This window comes from Bombina bombina, chromosome 1, assembly GCF_027579735.1.
Source record: "Bombina bombina isolate aBomBom1 chromosome 1, aBomBom1.pri, whole genome shotgun sequence".
In the NCBI taxonomy this organism is placed as follows: Eukaryota; Metazoa; Chordata; class Amphibia; order Anura; family Bombinatoridae; genus Bombina; species Bombina bombina.
Window position 1 is genome coordinate 298166209 of NC_069499.1, and position 22135 is coordinate 298188343.

Here is a 22135-nt window from a genome sequence, read left to right on the forward strand (position 1 = left end):
TCCCTTAGATGTTTTTTAAAAACAGTTTATTTTTTTTTTTTTTACTTTTCCTTTTCTACTTTTCTGTAGTGTAGCGGTTCCCACCCGCTCCCGCCCCGTGCACGCGCCCGCCCGCCACCCCCCGTGCACGCGCGCGCGCCCGTGCGCGCCCCCGACGATCCCGATCCCGCCCCCCGTGACGTCACGCGCAACACCGATGGCCGCCCACCCGCCTCCCAATTCGGCTCCCACCCACCAACGATACCGGCCATCGATGTCCGATGCAGAGAGGGCCACAGAGTGGCTCTCTCTGCATCGGATGGCCATGTATGGTTATTGCAGGATGCCTCCATATCGAGGCATCACTGCAATAACCGGAAAGCAGCTGGAAGCGAGCAGGATCGCTTCCAGCTGCTTTCCACACCGAGGACGTGCAGGGTACGTCCTCAGGCGTTAACTGCCTTTTTTTTGAGGACGTACCCTGCACGTCCTCGGTCATTAAGGGGTTAAACTAGGGAGTCTCGTATAGGCTGTCATAGGGGGCTGACGGAATGCCAAAACCTCTGGGTTGCATTCCCTAAGGACATGCCAGTGCTTCCTCACAATTTTTGGTATTTCTGTACTGCAGGCACTAAACTCTGTAACAAACACCATCCTGTCAGGGTCCTTTCTCTTTTGAAGATTCTCATTATTGACCTTTCCCTTTGGTGATTGTAACACTTTATCAATAGTTTCTTGTATCAGATTGTAAGGATAACCTTGCTTCACAAACCTCAACCCCATCTCTTTTAACCTCTTTAATGCCAGAGTTTCATCCTTAATTAACAATACGCTTTACTCTAAGCATCTGGCTATAGGGTAATGATCTCACAAGAGCAGGTGTATGAGCACTAGTGAAATGTAGAAGACTTCAAGGAAATGAATGGATTCCTCATTCCAAGATATTGTAAATTTAATACACCTTGTTGCTGCATTCAATTCCATCACAATTGGCTGAAGGGAGCCAACGTCGCCCCACCAAATGCCAAATATAAATAAAAGGTGGCGCCACGCAGAAGAAAAAGCTTATTTTCATATACAAATCTTTCTTCGATTACATTCATAAAAATATTGGAATAGGTAGGGGTGACGTTGGACCCCATAGCTGTACCCTGTTTTTGTACAAAATAGGAATCCTCAAAAAGAAAATAGTTACAATACAATATTATTTCCATCAACTCAACTATAAATTGCTGTTGAATAATTGTAAATCTACTGCTCCTTGCTATAACGTATTTAATAACATCTAGACCACTAGTGTGGGGTATAAAGGTGTGAAGGCTCACAATATCCAAAATGTACAAAATGCATTTATCCATATTACCAGACAAACCCTCAATCTTTGCCAAAAAAATCATTAGTGTCTTTAATAAATGTAGAAAGTAAATACAAAGTTACCTGTAAAATAAAACCTAACCTGAGTTACACTAACACCTAACATTACAATAAAATTAAACAAATTAAATTAACAAAATACAATTATCTAAAGTACAAAAAATAATAAGCACTAAATAACACTAAATAAAAAAAGTGATCAAAAATAAAAATGAATTACCCCTAATCTAATATCCCTATCAAAATAAAAAAGCCCCCCCAAAATAAAAAAAACCCCTAGCCTACACTAAACTGCCAATGGTCCTTAAAAGGGCCTTTTGCGGGGCATTGCCCCAAAGAAATCAGCTCTTTTACCTGTAAAAAAAAATACAAACAACCCCCAACAGTAAAACCCACCACCCACACAACCAAACCCCCCAAATAAAATCCTATCTAAATAAACCTAAGCTCCCCATTGCCCTGAAAAGGGCATTTGGCTGGGCATTGCCCTTAAAAGGGCATTAAGCTCTTTTACATTGCCCAAAACCCTAAGCTAGAAATAAAAAACACCCAATAAACCCTTAAAGGACCAGTAAACATAGCAGATTTGCATAATCAACAAATGCAAGATAACAAGACAATACAATAGCATTTACTCTGAATTTCAAATGAGTAGTAGATTATTTTCTAACACATTTTAAAGTTATGTATATTTCCACTCCCCCTGTACCATGTGATAGCAATCAGCCAATCACAAATGCATATACGTATAGTCTGAGTTCTTGCACATGCTCAGTAGGAGCTGGTGACTCAAAAAAAGTGTAAATATAAAAGACTGTGCACATTTTTTTTAATGGAAGTAAATTGGAAAGTTGTTTAAATTTACATGCTCTATCTGAATCATGAAAATTTAATAAAGCTTGAGTGTCCCTTTAAAAAAACCTAACACTAACCGCCGACGATCCACTTACAGTTTTTGAAGACCGGACATCCATCCTCATCCAGACGGCAGAAGTCTTCATCCAAGTGGGCAGAAGTCCTCATCGAAGCCGTCAGAAGTCTTCATCCAAGCGGGCAGAAGTCTTCATCCAGGCGGCATCTTCTATCTATATCCATCCGGCACGGAGGGGGTCCATCTTCAAGACATCCGGCGCGGAGGATCCTCTTCTTCCGACGTCTGTTGAAGAATTAAGTTTCTCTTTAAATGACGTCATCCAAGGGGGAAAAATCCTATTGGCTGTGGCAATCAGCCAATAGGATTAAGCTTTCATCCTTTTGGCTGATCCAATCAGCCAATAGGATTGAGCTTGCATTCTATTGGCTGATTGGAATAGCCAATAGAATGCAAACTCAATCCTATTGGCTGATTGTATTTTGTTAATTTAATTTATTAATTTTATTGTAATGTTAGGTGTTAGTGTAAATCAGGTTAGGTTTTATTTTACAGGTAACTTTGTATTTATTTTAACTAGGTAGTTAGTAAATAGTTGATAACTATTTACTAACTAGTCTACCTAGTTAAGATAAATACAAACTTACCTGTGAAATAAAAATAAAACCTAAGATAGATACAATGTAACTATTAGTTATTTTGTTGCTAGCTTAGGTTTTATTTTATAGGTAAGTATTTGGTTTCAAATAGGAATTATTTTGTTATTAATAGTAGGTTTTATTTAGATTTATTTTTATTATATTTAAGTTAGGGGGTGTTAGGGTTAGGTTTAGGGGTTAATAGGTTTATTATAGCGGCGGAGTGGGCGGACGGCAAATTAGGTTTTTTGATGCGGGAGGGCGGTGGTTTAGGGGTTATTAATTTTATTATAGTGGCGATGATGTAGGTGAGCGGCGGAATAGGGGTTAATAATTTTTTTTAAGTGGCGGCGATGTCCGGATCGACAGATTAGGGGTTAATCAATTTATTATAGTATTGGCGATGCGGGAGGGCCTCGGTTTAGGGGTTAATAGGTAATTTATGGGTATTAGTTTACTTTTTAACACTTTAGTTATGAGTTTTATGCTACAGCTTTGTAACGTAAAACTCATAACTACTGACTTTAGATGGCGGTAGGTATCTTGTCAGTATAGGGTGTACCGCTCACTTTTTGGCCTCCCAGGCAAAACTCGTAATACCGGCGCTATGGAAGTCCCATTGAAAAAGGACTTTTTTAAAAGTGTGGTACTGATGTTGCGTGACGGCCAAAAAAGTGTGCAGTACACCTATACCTACAAGACTTGTAATAGAGGCGGCAGGGAAAAAGCAGCGTTATACTCATAACGCAAAACTCGTAATCTAGCTGAAAGATAGCAGCATCTTTATTCTTTTATTAAAATAACTGCACTAGGCAGTATTTTGGGGGTAAAGGTGGCGGGAGTGGGGTGTTAAAAAAAAAACAAAAAAAAAAAACAAAAAAAAAAACGCCTTAAAAAGTGCCTTTACTTTGCGGTCTATGGGAACTGTGAGTTCCCAGTAAAATTATATTTGCTGCCTTCGCTGCGCTACTTACCCCCTTTGCTGCGCTTAGGTTCTGATGCCGTCTTTGAATGAGGCTCCCATTGGAGCATATGGAAGTGCACTCTCGTGAGTGCAATGCTTCCCAGCAATGGGAACAAAAGCTCACTTTTGCATTGCATTTAACTTGTATTACCGCCACACATTAGCTAATGTAATTAGCATTATTTAGCGCTCCACTTGTAATCTGGCCCATAGTAGAAGTGCTGCTCTGGACCAGTGAAGCCCAGCTTGTGAGGGTTAAACACACAGTAGAGCCGCATCAATACAGGGAGTGCAGAATTATTAGGCAAGTTGTATTTTTGAGGATTAATTTTATTATTGAACAACAACCATGTTCTCAATGAACCCAAAAAACTCATTAATATCAAAGCTGAATAGTTTTGGAAGTAGTTTTTAGTTTGTTTTTAGTTATAGCTATTTTAGGGGGATATCTGTGTGTGCAGGTGACTATTACTGTGCATAATTATTAGGCAACTTAACAAAAAACAAATATATACCCATTTCAATTACTTATTTTTACCAGTGAAACCAATATAACATCTCAACATTCACAAATATACATTTCTGACATTCAAAAACAAAACAAAAACAAATCAGTGACCAATATAGCCACCTTTCTTTGCAAGGACACTCAAAAGCCTGCCATCCATGGATTCTGTCAGTGTTTTGATCTGTTCACCATCAACATTGCGTGCAGCAGCAACCACAGCCTCCCAGACACTGTTCAGAGAGGTGTACTGTTTTCCCTCCTTGTAAATCTCACATTTGATGATGGACTACAGGTTCTCAGTGGGGTTCAGATCAGGTGAACAAGGAGGCCATGTCATTAGATTTTCTTCTTTTATACCCTTTCTTGCCAGCCACACTGTGGAGTACTTGGACGCGTGTGATGGAGCATTGTCCTGCATGAAAATCATGTTTTTCTTGAAGGATGCAGACTTCTTCCTGTACCACTGCTTGAAGAAGGTGTCTTCCAGAAACTGGCAGTAGGACTGGGAGTTGAGCTTGACTCCATCCTCAACCCGAAAAGGCCCCACAATCTCATCTTTGATGATACCAGCCCAAACCAGTACTCCACCTCCACCTTGCTGGCGTCTGAGTCGGACTGGAGCTCTCTGCCCTTTACCAATCCAGCCACGGGCCCATCCATCTGGCCCATCAAGACTCACTCTCATTTCATCAGTCCATAAAACCTTAGAAAAATCAGTCTTGAGATATTTCTTGGCCCAGTCTTGACGTTTCAGCTTGTGTGTCTTGTTCAGTGGTGGTCGTCTTTCAGCCTTTCTTACCTTGGCCATGTCTCTGAGTATTGCACACCTTGTGCTTTTGGGCACTCCAGTGATGTTGCAGCTCTGAAATATGGCCAAACTTGTGTCAAGTGGCATCTTGGCAGCTGCACGCTTGACTTTTCTCAGTTCATGGGCAGTTATTTTGCGCCTTGGTTTTTCCACACGCTTCTTGCGACCCTGTTGACTATTTTGAATGAAACGCTTGATTGTTCGATGATCACGCTTCAGAAGCTTTGCAATTTTAATAGTGCTGCATCCCTCTGCAAGATATCTCACTATTTTTGACTTTTCTGAGCCTGTCAAGTCCTTCTTTTGACCCATTTTGCCAAAGGAAAGGAAGTTGCCTAATAATTATGCACACCTGATATAGGGTGTTGATGTCATTAGACCACACCCCTTCTCATTACAGAGATGCACCTAATATGCTTAATTGGTAGTAGGCTTTCGAGCCTATACAGCTTGGAGTAAGACAACATGCATAAAGAGGATGATGTGGTCAAAATACTAATTTGCCTAATAATTCTGCACTCCCTGTAGTCTTAAAATTACATGTTTTAGCGAATTAGAGCATGTGTTTTTTTCTATTATTATGGTCCATTAAATTATGCTTTTGTTAATCATACATTGTTACAATGTCTGTTATGATAATTAGTTTAACTTTTTGTGCTATGTTTATTATCCTAGCTTCTGTAAATCATCATATCTAGTCACCCTACACAATTATTCTTTACCTGCTTTGATAGGAATACTTAGTTTATTTTGAAGGCTCTTTTTTCCTGCATTGCACAGTGAAAGTGTTAAAGGGGTATTAAATACCTCTTATTTTGTTTAAAAATTGTGCTCCTTTAAGAGTTCAAAAAGCAAAATCTGTAACCTAAATTTTGAAGATGCTGCAAGTTGCCTAAATTACCTATTTCCTTTGCTGGTTCAAAATGATTATTTGGTTGCTAGTTATCAATGTCTGTCGGACCTGATCCTGACAGTGTGGATCAGGTCTGACAGACATCGCTGAGCACTACGCTCGCCGTATTCAGCATTGCAACAGCAGCTCACAAGAGTTGCTGGTGCAACTCCGCCCCCTGCTGACTCGCGGCCAATTGGCCGCCAGCAGGGGGGTGTCAATCAACCCGATCATACTCGATCGGGTTGATTTCCGGCGATGTGTGTCCGCCTGCTCAGAGCAGGCGGACAGGTTATGGAGCAGCGGTCTTTGTGACTGCTGCTTAATAACTGGTGTTTCTGGCGAGTCTACAGGCTCGCCAGAAACACGGGGCATCAAGCTCCATACAGAGCTTGATACATATGCCCCTTTGGCTTTACTAGGGAGGGTGGGACAACCACAGTTTTACAGTAAATCAAGAGGTGTTTATAAAGGTATATATTATCCATACTTTATGTATCTCACTGGCTTTTCACCTACTTCTGTGCTTCTTTTGTAGGTGCGAGGTTATCCAGAGCCCCGAGTCACATGGTACAGAAATGGGCAACCTCTTACGTCTGACAAGCGATTTGAAGTGGAGCAGGGTGTGAGAGGCATCTTTAGCTTTGTGATAAAGGATGTTTGTGAGCAAGACGGTGGAAAGTACACATGTGAAGCCTGCAACGATGAGGGAGTACGGCAGGTGACTGTAGAACTGACCGTAGAAGGCAAGTATTTTTGTGATCCTTATTCAGCATTAGAGTGACATATATAGAACTTTCCATGCTCTTATGAATCACAGGATAACCAGCCACTTGATTGCGTGGATTGTGTTTTGGTAGAAATGTACAACTGCATATAACTGCATGCATGGGCTGCTGTACAGCTTGTGATTGGATGTACAAAACACACCCATAAGGAGGGATAACATGAGATTTTCAATTAATGCTATTAAACTCATTGATTACAAGTACTTCTTTATTTGAAACATTCTTGTATTGCCATAACATTGCAACTCACACATTGTGTAATTCTAAAAAAAATCGACCCCTCATCACATGTGCAAGCTTTAAATCACTCACCATTATATTCAAAGAAGCAGCATTTATCTTATAACTGCTCACTTTTTTTAAAAATAGTTTTTATTAAGGTTTGCAAACATAAATGACATCTAGTTTGCACAACACAAAATACTCATCCAATAAAACAAAACAAAAAAAGTCATAAGCATTTACATACATATTGCCTTGTCAACTTACAATCCAAAACATCATATCTATGCAGGTCTACACATTAATTTCAAACTGGCCACTCCTGGGCCTTCAGAGTGACACAGTATTCAGCAAGAGTTCTGGTCTGTAGACTATGTTACAGCCGTTAATCTACGCATATACCCATACCCTGAAGGCATACCAGGGCTAACACATTAATACCGTAAAATGCAGTGCGTTATATAGCCCAATACCAAGATACCTAGAATTGAAGGTGCAAACTACATAATAAACCTCTTTTTTCATTTTAATAATATATCAAAGAACTCCTCAGATTATAAAAAAACAAAATAGAAATAAGTAACACCCCAGCTAGGAATAAGTGGCCACAGATGTCAGATATGAAGGAGGGGTGAAGATTAGGGGGAATGTTACCATGGCCACCCTTGGGCCCAATACAAAAATAGGGTGCTAATGATAAACAAGTAACCCTCTAGAATATACAGGAGTTAAGGTAATGCGTACCCCAGTTAAAAGTTTGTGGCCACTCTTGGACCACAGGTATTTAATATAAGTAAGGCGTAAATGTTGGGGGATCTAATGGTAGGGTCATATAAGATTATGTTTAAAATATATGAAGGCTATTATATGTAATGCTATAGAAAAAAAACACAATTATAAATGTAAAAATCTAATATAAATCTATAAAAATATATAGGAAGAGCTTATAGCCAACACAGATGTCATGGAACCAAAACTATCCTGACACTGTTAGATATCTGTTTACATCAGTTTAACACATAAGGACATATAGAAACAATAAACTCTTTTTGACTTCTTAACTACAATAAAGCTTCTCTTAGACAGTGGGCACCTATTGTATCAAACAGACTAGGGTCATATAATTATAAAGGCGTAGGCCCTTCCCGGTCTCAAAAATATAATAAAGAGCTGTCTGTATGTTAAGCACATAAAAGTAATTTAGCTTGGTGTCGCTGTGTTAGCTACCCCTGTTTTCAGACGGGCACTAATGCAGTGGCTTTACAAAACTATAGAGGGCTATTAATATAGTATTTAACTCTCACACACAGGCCCCCTCAGATCTCTAAGCACAGAACAGCATGTTTTTCGGGTGACATTCATGACATAAAATAAGGAGTAATAATATTGAAGGGTAACTATATTAAATTGTATTAGTCCCATAAAGACATCAACATCTACTTTTGTATCCAGTCCACGGGTTCATCCATTACTTGTGGGATATTCTCCTTCCCAACAGGAAGTTGCAAGAGGACACCCACAGCAGAGCTGTCTATATAGCTCCTCCCCTAACTGCCACCCCCAGTCATTCTCTTGCAACTCTCGACAAGAAAGGAAGTATCAAGAGATATGTGGTTACTTAGTGTAGTTTTACCTTCAGTCAACAGTTTGTTATTTTTAAACGGTACCGGCGTTGTACTGTTTTTCTCTCAGGCAGAAATTAGAAGAAGAGTTCTGCCTGGAGATTTGATGATCTTAGCGGTTTGTAACTAAGGTCCATTGCTGTTCTCACACATAACTGATAAATATGGGAAAACTTCAGTTGGGGGAATGGCCTGCAGATTACCTGCTTTGAGGTATGTTCAGTATTTTTATTTCTAGAGAGAGGAATAAGTTCTAGAAAATGCTGACAGAGCCTTGTATATTTGAGGTAAGCCTGATGCAGTGATTTAACAGCGACTGGGATCATGCTTACATAACAGGGTAATACTCAGGTTAATATTCATATTGCTTAGTGACAAAACGTTTACATGATTTCAAATAAATAGGACATTTTTTCTCTGAGGGAGATAAGTCTTTATTTGGGGCCTAGTTTCCACATGGCTAGTCAGATACTCCTAGGAGTATTTTCTTAAGGCCCCTCTGACATCCAGTACATGGTGGGAGGGGCCTATTTTAGCGCTCTAACTGCACAGTTTTAATACAGACTGAGACATCCAGCTTCCCTAGAAGAGTCCTCTGGCATCTGAAAACCATTTCAAAGGGGTTATTTCTGCACAAAATCGTATTTAAGGGCAGGTAGGAGCCTCAGCAGAGCAGTGACATGGTGCTCAATTGATTTTTAACGTTTTTTTAACGTTTTTCAATCCGGTTTGGGGCCTAAGGAGTTAATCATCCATTTGCAAGTGGGTGCAATGCTGCTTTAGTCCCTTATTCACACTGTAAAAATCAAAGATTTTACTGTATTTTTTCACTGTTTTGCAGTTTAAGTGCTATTTTTTTTCTCTTAAAGGCACAGTAAAGTTTCTCCTACATTGGTGTGTCCGGTCCACGGCTTCATCCTTACTTGTAGGATATTCTCATTCCCTACAGGAAATGGCAAAGAGAGCACACAGCAAAAGCTGTCCATATAGCCCCCCCTCTGGCTCCGCCCCCAGTCATTCTCTTTGCCGCTCTGAACAAGTAGCATCTCCACGGGGATGGTAAAGAGTATGTGGTGTTAGTTGTAGTTTTATTTCTTCTATCAAGAGTTTGTTATTTTAAAATAGTGCCGGTTTGTACTATTTACTCTACAACAGAAAGTGATGAAGATTTCTGTTAAAAGAGGAGTATGATTTTAGCACCAGTAACTAAAATCCATTGCTGTTCCCACGCAGGACTGTTGAAACCAGAGAACTTCAGTTTGGGGGAACAGTTTGCAGGCTTATCTGCTTCAGGTATGATCAGTCACTTTTCTAACAAGACCTAGTACTGCTAGAAGACTGTCAGTTTTCCCTTATGGGATAGGTAAGCCATTTTCTTAGACTCAGTAACAGAATTAAGGCTTATAAATTGGGCTCTATGCTGGTTGACACTATTGTGGGCTAAATCGATTAATTTTTATCATATTTATATGACATTTGGGGTGTTTTGCAAACTTTGAAACACTTTTGGGAACGTTTATTTGCGCCTGGCAGTTGTTTAGACGCCTAATCTTGTCAGAAAGGCCCCTTCACTCTGGAATGCAGAGGGAGGAGGCCTCATTTTCGCGCCGCAGTTACTTTCTCTGGACAGTGCATGCAGCTTCACGTGAGAGGGTCCAGTGGCTTAGAAAAGGACTCAGAAAGGCTTATTACTGTGGTGAATAACCCCTAAGGAAGGTAAAAGCCGCAGCAAAGTCTGTGGCAGGGACTGTAGTGTGTTTAAACCGGTAAATTGAGATTATTAGCTCCGGTTTGTTCATTTTAGGGTTAAGAGTCTTGAAATTTGGTGTGCAATACTTTTAAGGCATTAAGACACTGGGGTATAAATTTCATAAAGATTGGATTTTTATTTGATAGTTTTTCGATCATTCAGAAATAAAGTGTGCTCTTTTTATTATTTAAAGAGACAGTAACGGTTTTGTTTAAAATTGTTTTTATTGCATTAAAAACCTGCCTAAGTCTGTCTAACATGTCTGTACCTTCAGATAGCATATGTTCTGTGTGTATGGAGGCCAAGGTGGTTCCCCCATTAAATGTATGTGCAAATTGTGCCATGGCGTCCAAACAAAGTAAGGACAGTACTGTCACATTTAATAAGGTTGCCCAAGATGATTCTTTAAATGAAGGTAGTGGGGATAGTTCATCATCCTCTCCTTCTGTGTCAACACCAGTTTTGCCCGCGCAGGCGATACCTAGTACATCTAGCGCGCCAATGCTTGTTACTATGCAGCAATTAACAGCAGTAATGGATAATTCTATAGCAGCACTTATATCCAAACTGCCAGCATTTCCTAGAAAGCATGATTGCTCAGTTTTAAATACAGAGGATGAGCAAGTTGGCGCTGACGATAATTTATCTGTTATACCCTCGCATCAGTCTGAGTTGGCAGTGAGGGAGGGTCTGTCTGAGGGAGAAATTTCTGATTCAGGAAAAATTTCTCAACAGGCAGAACCTGATGTCGTGGCATTTAAATTTAAGCTAGAACATCTCCGCGCACTGCTAAAGGAGGTGCTAGCTACCCTTGATGATTGTGATTCTTTGGTGATTCCAGAGAAATTGTGCAAAATGGACAAATTCTTAGAGGTCCCAGTGCACGCTGATGCGTTTCCGATACCCAAGAGGGTGGCGGACATAGTGACTAAGGAGTGGGAGAAGCCAGGTGTACCTTTTGTTCCCCCTCCTATATTTAAGAAAATGTTCCCCATTGTCGACCCCACAAGGGACGCATGGCAAACGGTCCCTAAGGTAGAGGGGGCAGTTTCAACGTTAGCTAAGCGCACAACTATTCCTATAGAGGACAGTTGCGCTTTCAAAGATCCTATGGATAAAAAATTGGAAGGGTTGCTTAAAAAGATTTTTGTTAAGCAAGGTTCCTTCTCCAGCCAATTTCGTACATTATTCCTGTCACCACGGCGGCGTCTTTTTGGTTCGATGAACTAGAAAATTCGCTCCAAAAGGAGACTCCATATGATGAAGTCATGGACAGAATTCACGCACTAAAGTTTGCTAATTCCTTTATTTTGGATGCCGCTTTTCAATTGGCAAATTAGCGGTGAAAAATTCAGGTTTTGCAATAGTGGCGCGCAGGGCGCTTTGGCTAAAATCTTGGTCGGCGGATGTTTTGTGCAAAACAAAATTGCTTAATATTCCTTTCAAAGGTAAGACCCTTTTCGGGCCAGAATTGAAGGAGATTATCTGAGACACCACTGGGGGAAAGGGCCATGCCCTCCCACAGGTTAGGCCGTTCAAGGCTAAGAATAAGTCTAATTTTCGTTCCTTTCGCAATTTCAGGAACGGACTGGCTTCTAACTCTGCAGCCTCTAGACAAGAGGGTAACACTTCCCAGCCTAAACCAGCATGGAAACCATTGCAAGGCTGGAACAAGGGAAAACCAAGGCCAAGAAGCCTGCTGCTGCTACCAAGACAGCATGAAGGGGTAGCCCCCGATCCGGGACCGGATCTAGTAGGCGGCAGACTTTCTCTCTTTGCTCAGGCTTGGGCAAGAGATGTTCCGGAGCCCTGGGCACTAGAAATTGTCTCTCAGGGGTATCTTCTAGAGTTCAAGGAACTTCCTCCAAGGGGAAGGTTCCACATGTCTCGCTTATCTTCAGACCAGATAAAGAAACAGGCATTCTTATGTTGCGTAGGAGACCTATTAAAGATGGGAGTGGTACACCCAGTTCCAACAGCGGAACAAGGTCTGGGTTTTTACTCAAACCTGTTTGTAGTTCCCAAAAAAGAAGGAATTTTCAGACCAATTCTGGATTTAAAAATTCTAAACAAATTCCTCAGAGTTCCATCATTCAAAATGGAAACCATTCGGACGATTTTACCAACGATCCAGGAGGGTCAATATATGACTACCGTGGACTTAAAGGATGCGTACCTGCATATTCCTATCCACAAAGATCATCATCAGTCCCTGAGGTTCGCCTTTCTGGACAAACATTACCAGTTCGTGGCTCTTCCATTCGGTTTAGCCACTGCTCCCAGAATTTTCACAAAGGTGCTAGGGTCCCTTCTAGCGGTACTAAGACCGAGGGGCATTGCAGTAGCACCTTACCTAGACGACATTCTAATTCAAGCGTCGTCCCTTTCCAAAGCAAGGGCTCATACAGACATTGTTTTAGCCTTTCTCAGGTCTCACGGGTGGAAGGTGAACATAGAAAAGAGTTCCCTGTCCCCGTCCACAAGGGTTCCCTTTCTGGGAACAATAATAGACTCTGTGGAAATGAAGATTTTTCTGACAGAGGTCAGAAAGTTAAAACTTCTAAACGCTTGTCGAGTTCTTCAGTCTATTCCTCAGCCTTCCATAGCTCAGTGCATGGAGGTAATAGGACTAATGGTTGCGGCAATGGACGTGGTTCCTTTTGCTCAAATTCATTTAAGACCATTGCAACTAACTGTGCATGCTGAAACAGTGGAATGGGGATTATGCAGACTTGTCTCCCCATATTCAAGTAGACCAGGTAACCAGAGACTCACTCCTCTGGTGGTTGACTCAGGATCACCTGTCTCAGGGAATGAGTTTCCGCAGACCAGAGTGGATCATTGTCACGACCGACGCCAGTCTCTTAGGCTGGGGCGCGGTCTGGGACTCCCTGAAAGCTCAGGGTCTATGGTCTCGGGAAGAGTCTCTTCTCCCGATAAACATTTTGGAACTGAGAGCGATATTCAATGCGCTCCTGGCTTGGCCTCAACTAGCGAAGGCCAGGTTCATAAGATTTCAGTCGGACAACATGACGACTGTAGCGTACATCAATCATCAGGGGGATCAAAGAGTTCCTTGGCGATGAGAGAGGTATCCAAGATCATCAAATGGGCGGAGGATCACTCCTGCCATCTATCTGCAATTCACATCCCAGGAGTAGACAACTTGGAGGCGGATTATTTGAGTCGTCAGACTTTCCATCCAGGGGAGTGGGAACTTCACCCGGAGGTCTTTGCCCAGTTAACTCATCTATGGGGCATTCTGATCTGATCTGATGGCGTCTCGTCAGAACTCCAAGGTTCCTCGCTACGGGTCCAGATCCAGGGATCCCAAGGCGACACTAGTAGATGCATTGGTGGCGCCTTGGTCGTTCAATCTAGCTTATGTGTTTCCACCGTTCCCTCTCCTTCCCAGGCTTGTAGCCAGGATCAAACAGGAGAAGGCCTCAGTGATTCTAATAGCTCCTGCATGGCCACGCAGGACTTGGTATGCAGACCTGGTGAATATGTCATCGGCTCCACCATGGAAGCTACCTTTGAGGCAGGATCTTCTAGTACAAGGTCCATTCGAACATCCAAATCTAGTCTCTCTGCAACTGACTGCTTGGAAATTGAACGCTTGATTCTATCTAAGCGTGGGTTTTCAGATTCGGTTATAGATACTCTGGTTCAGGCCAGAAAACCTGTGACTAGGAAAATTTACCATAAGATATGGCAAAAATATATCTGTTGGTGCGAATCCAAGGGATACTCATGGAGTAAAATTAGAATTCCTAGGATACTTTCCTTTCTCCAAGAGGGTTTGGATAAAGGTTTGTCAGCTAGTTCTCTAAAAGGACAGATATCTGCTCTGTCTGTCTTGTTGCACAGACGTCTGGCAGCCGTGCCAGATGTACAGGCGTTTGTACAGGCATTAGTTAGAATCAAACCTGTTTACAGACCTATGACTCCTCCATGGAGTCTAAATTTAGTTCTTTCAGTTCTTCAAGGGGTTCCGTTTGAACCTTTGCATTCCATAGATATTAAGTTACTATCTTGGAAAGTTCTGTTTTTGGTTGCTATTTCTTCTGCTAGAAGAGTTTCCGAATTGTCTGCTTTGCAGTGTACTTCACCCTATCTGGTATTCCATACAGATAAGGTTGTTTTACGTACTAAGCCTGGTTTTCTTCCAAAGGTGGTTTCCAATAGGAATATTAACCAGGAAATAGTTGTTCCTTCCCTGTGTCCGAATCCAGTTTCGAAGAAGGAACGTTTGTTACATAACTTAGATGTAGTTCGTGCTTTAAAATTCTATTTAGAAGCAACAAAAGATTTCAGACAGACATCTTCCTTGTTTGTCTTCTATTCTGGTAAGAGGAGAGGTCAGAAAGCTACTGCTACCTCTCTTTCCTTTTGGCTAAAAAGCATCATCCGTTTGGCCTATGAGACTGCCGGCCGGCAGCCTCCTGAATGAATTACAGCTCACTCTACTAGAGCTGTGGCTTCCACATGGGCCTTTAAGAATGAGGCTTCTGTTGAACAGATCTGTAAGGCAGCGACTTGGTCTTCTCTGCATACTTTTGCCAAATTTTACAAATTTGATACTTATGCTTCTTCGGAGGCTGTTTTTGGGAGAAAGGTTTTGCAAGCTGTGGTGCCTTCTGTTTAGGTTACCTGACTTGTTCCCTCCCTTCATCCGTGTCCTAAAGCTTTGGTATTGGTTCCCACAAGTAAGGATGAAGCCGTGGCCCGGACACACCAATGTAGGAGAAAACAGAATTTATGTTTACCTGATAAATTTCTTTCTCCTACGGTGTGTCCGATTCACGGCCCACCCTGGCTTTTAGTCAGGTTTAAAAAATTTTATTTTTCTGTACACTACAGTCACCACGGCACCTTATAGTTTCTCCTTTTTCTCCTAACCGTCGGTCGAATGACTCGGGGGCGGAGCCAGAGGGGGGGCTATATGGACAGCTTTTGCTGTGTGCTCTCTTTGCCATTTCCTGTAGGGAATGAGAATATGCCACAAGTAAGGATGAAGCCGTGGACCGGACACACCGTAGGAGAAATAAATTTTTCAGGTAAACATAAATTCTGTTTTTTGTTTAATTGCTGTTTTAACCTTTATTAAAGTGTTTTCCAAGCTTGCTTGTCTCATTACTAGTCTGTTAAACATGTCTGACATAGAGGAAACTCCTTGTTCAATATGTTTGGAAGCCATTGTGGAACCCCCTCTTAGAATGTGTACCAAATGTACTGATATTTCTATAAACTATAAAGACCATATTATGGCGCTTAAAGATTTATCTCCAGGGGATTCTCTGACTGAAAAGAGGGAGATTATGCCATCTAACTCTCCCCATGTGTCAGAACCTATAACTCCCACTCAAGTGACGCCAATTACATCTAGCGCGTCTAATTCTTTTACCTGAGGACAGGACATGGCGGCAGTTATGAATGCTACCCTCACAGAGGTATTCTCCAAACTGCCAGGGCTACAAGGAAAGCGAGACAGCTCTGGGGCTGGAATTAATACAGAGCTTTTTGACGCTTTATTGCCTGTGTCCGATATACCCTTACAATGCTCAGAAGCCGAGGCAGGTGAGCTTCTATCGGTGGGTGACATTTCAGACTCAGGGAAGGCGTTACTTCAGTCTGATTCTGAGATGACAGCGTTTAAATTTAAGCTGTGGATGACTGTGACCCCTTTGTGGTTCCAGAGAAATTGTGTAAAATGGACAAATACTTTGCAGTACCTGTTTACATTGATGTTTTTCCAGTCCCTAAGAGGTTTTCGGAAATTATTACTAAGGAATGGGATAGACCAGGTGTGCCGTTCTCTCCCCCTCCTGCTTTTAAAAAGATGTTTCCCATAGATGCCACCATACGGGACTCGTGGCAGACAGTTCCTAAGGTGGAGGGAACAGTCTCCACCCTAGCTAAGCGTACAACTATCCCCGTCGAGGACAGTTGTGCTTTCCTAGATCCTATGGATAAAAAATTGGAGGGTCTCCTTAAGAAAATTTTTATGCATCAAGGTTTTAGTCTCCAGCCTGTTGCATGCATTGCCCCAGTTACTGCTGCAGCGGCTTTTTGGTTTGAGTCTCTTGAAAAGGCTCTACAGGTGGAGACCCCGTTAGACGATATTCTAGACAGGATTAAAGCTCTTAAATTAGCTAACTCCTTTATTTCTGACGCCATTTTTCATTTAGCCAAGCTAACAGCTAAGAATTCAGGTTTTGCCATTTTGGCACGTAGGGCGCTATGGCTTAAGTCCTGGTCAGCAGACGTTACTTCAAAGTCTAAGCTTCTTAACATCCCCTTCAAGGGACAGACCCTATTCGGGCCCGATCTGAAGGAGATCATTTCTGATATTACTGGAGGAAAAGGTCACGCCCTTCCTCAGGATAGGTCCAATAAGTTAAGGACCAAACAGAATAATTTTCGTTCCTTTCGAAACTTCAAGAGTGGCGCAGCTTCAGTTTCCTCTAATGCAAAACAAGAGGAAAATTTCGCCCAGTCCAAACCAGTCTGGAGACCTAACCAGGCATGGAATAAGGGGAAGCAGGCCAAGAAACCTGCGGCTGCCTCTAAGACAGCATGAAGGAGTAGCCCCTGATCTGGGACTGGATCTATTGGGGGGCAGGCTCTCTCTCTTCGCCCAGGCTTGGGCAAGAGACGTCCAGAATCCCTGGGCATTAGAGATTGTTTCCCAGGGATATCTTCTGGACTTCAAAGCTTCATCTCCAAAGGGGAGATTTCATCTCTCACAATTATCTGTAAACCAGATAAAGAGAGAGGCATTCTTACGTTGTGTTCAAGACCTGCTGGTTATGGGAGTGATCCACCCAGTTCCAAAGCAGGAACAGAGGCAGGGCTTCTATTCAAATCTGTTTATAGTTCCCAAAAAAGAGGGAACTTTCAGACCAATCTTGGATCTCAAGATCCTAAACAAATTTCTCAGGGTCCCATCCTTCAAGATGGAGACTATCCGAACCATCCTCCCTATGATCCAGGAGGGTCAATATATGACTACCGTGGACTTAAAGGATGCTTATCTCCACATTCCGATTCACAGAGATCATCATCAGTTCCTCAGTTTCGCCTTCTTAGACGGGCATTACCAGTTTGTGGCTCTTCCCTTCGGGTTAGCCACGGCACCAAGAATCTTTACGAAGGTTCTAGGGTCCCTACTGGCGTTTCTAAGGCCACGGAGCATAGCGGTGGCTCCTTACGTAGACAACATTCTGATACAGGCGTCGACTTTTCAAATCACCAAGTCCCATATGGACATTGTTCTGGCCTTTCTGAGGTCTCACGGGTGGGAGGTGAACGAAGAAAAGAGTTCTCTCTCCCCTCTCACAAGAGTTTCCTTCCTAGGAACACTAATAGATTCAGTAGAAATGAAAATTTTTCTGACAGAGGTCAGGTTATCAAAGCTTCTAACTTCCTGCCGTGCTCTTCATTCCACTTCTCGGCCATCAGTGGCTCAGTGTATGGAAGTAATCGGCCTAATGTTAGCGGCAATGGACATAATTCCATTTGCCCGCCTACATCTCAGACCACTGCAACTTTGCAAGCTCAATCAGTGGAATGGGGATTACACAGATTTGTCCCCTCTGCTAAATCTGGATCAAGAGACCAGGGATTCTCTTCTCTGGTGGTTATCTCGGTTCCATCTGTCCAGGGGAATGAGTTTCCGCAGGCCAAAGTGGACTATAGTCACGACAGATGCCAGCCTTCTGGGCTGGGGCGCAGTCTGGAACTCCCTGAAGGCTCAGGGTTAGTGGACTCAGGAGGAAGCCCTCCTTCCGATAAACATTCTGGAATTGAGAGCAATATTCAATGCTCTTCAGGCTTGGCCTCAACTAGCTGCGGTCGGGTTAATCAGATTTCAGTCGGACAATATCACGACTATAGCCTATATGAACCATCAGGGGGGGACAAGAAGCCCCCTGGCAATGTTGGAGGTTTCAAAGATAATTCTATGGGCAGAGGTTCACTCTTGCCATCTCTCAGCTATCCATATCCCAGGAGTAGAGAACTGGGAGGCAGATTTTCTAAGTCGGCAAACTTTTCATCCGGGGGAGTGGGAGCTCCATCCGGAGGTATTTGCCCAGCTGATTCAACTATGGGGCAAACCAGAAGTGGATCTGATGGCGTCTTGTCAGAACGCCAAGCTTCCCTGTTACGGGTCCAGGTCAAGGGATCCCCAGGCAGCGCTGATAGATGCTCTAGCAGTGCCCTGGTCCTTCAGCCTGGCTTATGTGTTCCCACCATTTCCTCTCCTCCCTCGTCTGATTGCCAAGATCAAGCAGGAGAGAGCTTCGGTGATTTTGATAGGACCTGCGTGGCCACGCAGGACTTGGTATGCAGATCTGGTGGACATGTCATCCCTTCCACCATGGACTCTGTCGCTGAGGCAGGACCTTCTGCTCCACGGTCCATTCAAACATCCAAATCTAATTTCTCTGTGGCTGACTGCTTGGAGATTGAACGCTTGATTTTATCAAAACGTGGTTTCTCCGAGTCGGTCATTGATACCTTAATTCAGACTCGAAAGCCTGTCACAAGGAAAATCTATCATAAGATATGGTGTAAATATCTTCATTGGTGTGAATCCAAGGGTTACTCATGGAGTAAAGTCAGGATTCCTAGGATATTATCTTTTCTCCAAGAAGGATTGGAGAAGGGATTGTCAGCTAGTTCCTTAAAGGGACAGATTTCTGCTCTGTCTATTCTTCTGCACAAGCGTCTGGCAGATGTTCCAGACGTTCAGGCGTTTTGTCAAGCTTTAGTTAGAATCAAGCCTGTGTTTAAACCTGTTGCTCCGCCATGGAGTTTAAATTTAGTTCTTAAAGTTCTTCAAGGGGTTCCGTTTGAACCTCTGCATTCCATAGATATCAAGCTTTTATCTTGGAAAGTTCTGTTTTTGGTAGCTATCTCTTCGGCTCGAAGAGTTTCAGAGTTATCTGCCTTACAGTGCGATTCCCCTTATCTTATATTCCATACAGATAAGGTAGTGTTGCGTACCAAACCTGGATTTCTTCCTAAGGTGGTATCTAATAAGAATATCAATCAAGAGATTTTAGTTCCGTCACTGTGTCCTAATCCTTTTTCAAAGAAGGAACGTCTATTACACAACCTTGACGTGGTTCGTGCTTTAAAGTTTTATTTACAAGCTACTAAGGAATTTCGTCAAACATCTGCATTGTTTGTTGTCTGCTCTAGACAGAGGAGAGGCCAAAAGGCTTCGGCATCTTCTCTTTCTTTTTGGCTGAGAAGCATAATCCGTTTAGCTTATGAGACTGCTGGCCAGCAGCCTCCTGAAAGAATTACAGCTCATTCCACTAGAGCGGTAGCTTCCACATGGGCTTTTAAAAATGAGGCCTCTGTTGAACAGATTTGTAAGGCGGCGACTTCGCTTCATACTTTTTCTAAATTCTACAAATTTGATACTTTTGCTTCCTCGGAGGCTATTTTTGGGAGAAAGGTCTTGCAGGCAGTGGTGCCTTCCGTTTAAGTTCCTGCCTTGTCCCTCCCTTTATCCGTGTCCTAAAGCTTTGGTATTGGTATCCCACAAGTAATGGTTGAACCCGTGGACTGGATACACCTTACAAGAGAAAACAAAATTTATGCTTACCTGATAAATTTCTTTCTCTTGTGGTGTATCCAGTCCATGGCCCGCCCTGTCATTTTAAGGCAGGTGTTTTTTTATTTTTTAACTACAGTCACCACTGCACCCTATAGTTTCTCCTTTTTTTTGCTTGTCTTCTGTCGAATGACTGGGGGTGGCAGTTAGGGGAGGAGCTATATAGACAGCTCTGCTGTAGGTGTCCTCTTACAACTTCCTGTTGGGAAGGAGAATATCCCACAAGTAATGGATGAACCCGTGGACTGGATACATCACAAGAGAGAGAAATTTATCAGGTAAGCATACATTTTGTTTTGCAATAAAGTTGGGAGATAACTCAGTTAGCTAAAATAAATTTAGGTTTAAAGTAGAACATGTCAAGGGTTATCCTCTTAAATGCTAGCAGTTAGTACACACTCCTTAAAGTAAAAGAATAACTATATGTTGCAGACCCAAGGCATTTAAGCCCTCCTAATCCAGTGGTGTATGTGGCTTATGTAGATACTTACAAGAGGGCAGAAACACCAAACATAACATAACAAACAGAAAACTATGAGAACTGTAAATGAACAGATGAGTCCAATATATATGAGATATAATAATTAGGACCTCAGTCTCAAACTTGATAGTTCTCATGAGAGGAGCAGATTTCAAAATCAAAGTACTATACCAGGCCCGAGGACTGGATACCTGTTTCCACGCTTAGGGTATCACGCAATGCCTGCTTTAGCGCAAGTCCCAGGTTGCTGAGGCCCCCTAACTCCATAATTTCTCATTCTCTGGAGAGAGACAAGCAATATCATTGTCCCAAAAAATAGGCCGCAGTTTTTAAGCCACTGATTTCACCTCAATGGCCAGGTTTGAGAGTGAAGCAGGATGCATGAATCCATCCAGCAGTGTCTCTGTCTTGCGTCTTGAGCCTCGTGGCACTACCAGTGTCTTATGCTGATCCGAGAAGTCCTGCAGACCGGGCAGTCCCGCAGCCAGGTTTCGGCACATTACAGAAGTGGTTCCGCTAACTCGCCCCCCCCCCCCCCCCCCTCCATAGGGCCAGCCGCATCCCCCAGGCTGAGACGGCAAGCTCGAAATTGGCAACCAGATGTATATCAGGCATTGGGCAGACAGAATCTTCCATACTGTGAGGCCGCCCGGCCACCAGTAATCCGGGCTGCAGTAGCTCTGAAGTATCAGCGTCCCCAATCTTCGACATGTCGGGTACAACTCTCTGCCTAGTTTTGGTCTCCATGAGAGATTAGAGCTGGTCTAGTCTATCCACAATTTTCAGGTCTTGTTCCTTCAAAAGATCTTTTAGGATTATATAGGCTTCCTCCATGGTGTATAATCCTAAATGCAGCTTATTCCAAAGACTGCGTCACAGCAAGCATCCAAGGATAGCTGCTGGGGGATTAGTGTGGAGGCCAAGGCCTCAAAGTGATCTCCGATATATTTAGGCTGCAGAAAAGCACAATATAAGGCTCAATCGTTGTAGGAACCTCTCATAGTATAGAATCTAGAAGTCTGAATAGAAGATAAGTCCAAGTATCTTGTGTTTTAAGGTAGATTTCTCACAAACTGAAGCAGCTCAAAATATGGCGACCAAATATGGCCGCTGCCCGGAGGTTTCCCCCATAACTGCTTACGTTTTGATGCATAGATCGAGTTCCACTGTGAAAGAAATGGGCATTACAGAAATGCCTTCAAAATGTTACAGAACAAGGGAATTAAAATGATAAAAATAAACTCCCTATATAAAACCGTCAACTACAACATATGCTCACAAACCTGAAAATTATTAAATAAAAACGAGACAAGTTTGTCAGCTTTAAAATAGCGAGAAAACATAATTCAAGTACAATAAAGTCATTATGAATATTACTTGCAAGGCCAAAGTGTAGGTGAAACCTTTAGATCTAGAATGCCAACTGCCAGCCCCTCAAGGCACCTTTTGTTGTATCCAGCGGGACTGCATCACCATGAAAACCAGACATGCAAAGAATATACAATTATAATCATTTATATAAAGTATTTTTCTGTGTGTCCTTTATATAAAGTATTTTTCTGTGTGTCCTATATTTTGCTGTCATATTTATTTATTGTTTTTCTGCA

General features: G+C 42.4%; 1 protein-coding gene across 1 annotated transcript in view; it reads left to right on the forward strand.

The window, feature by feature from the left end:
- The window catches only part of MYLK (myosin light chain kinase), an 842949-nt gene that overhangs the window by 181652 nt on the left and 639162 nt on the right, over positions 1-22135 (forward strand). The window contains exon 3 of the mRNA XM_053698066.1: positions 6573-6784. Coding sequence (XP_053554041.1) covers positions 6573-6784 — 212 coding nt within the window. The remainder of the gene's footprint in view (positions 1-6572; positions 6785-22135) is intronic.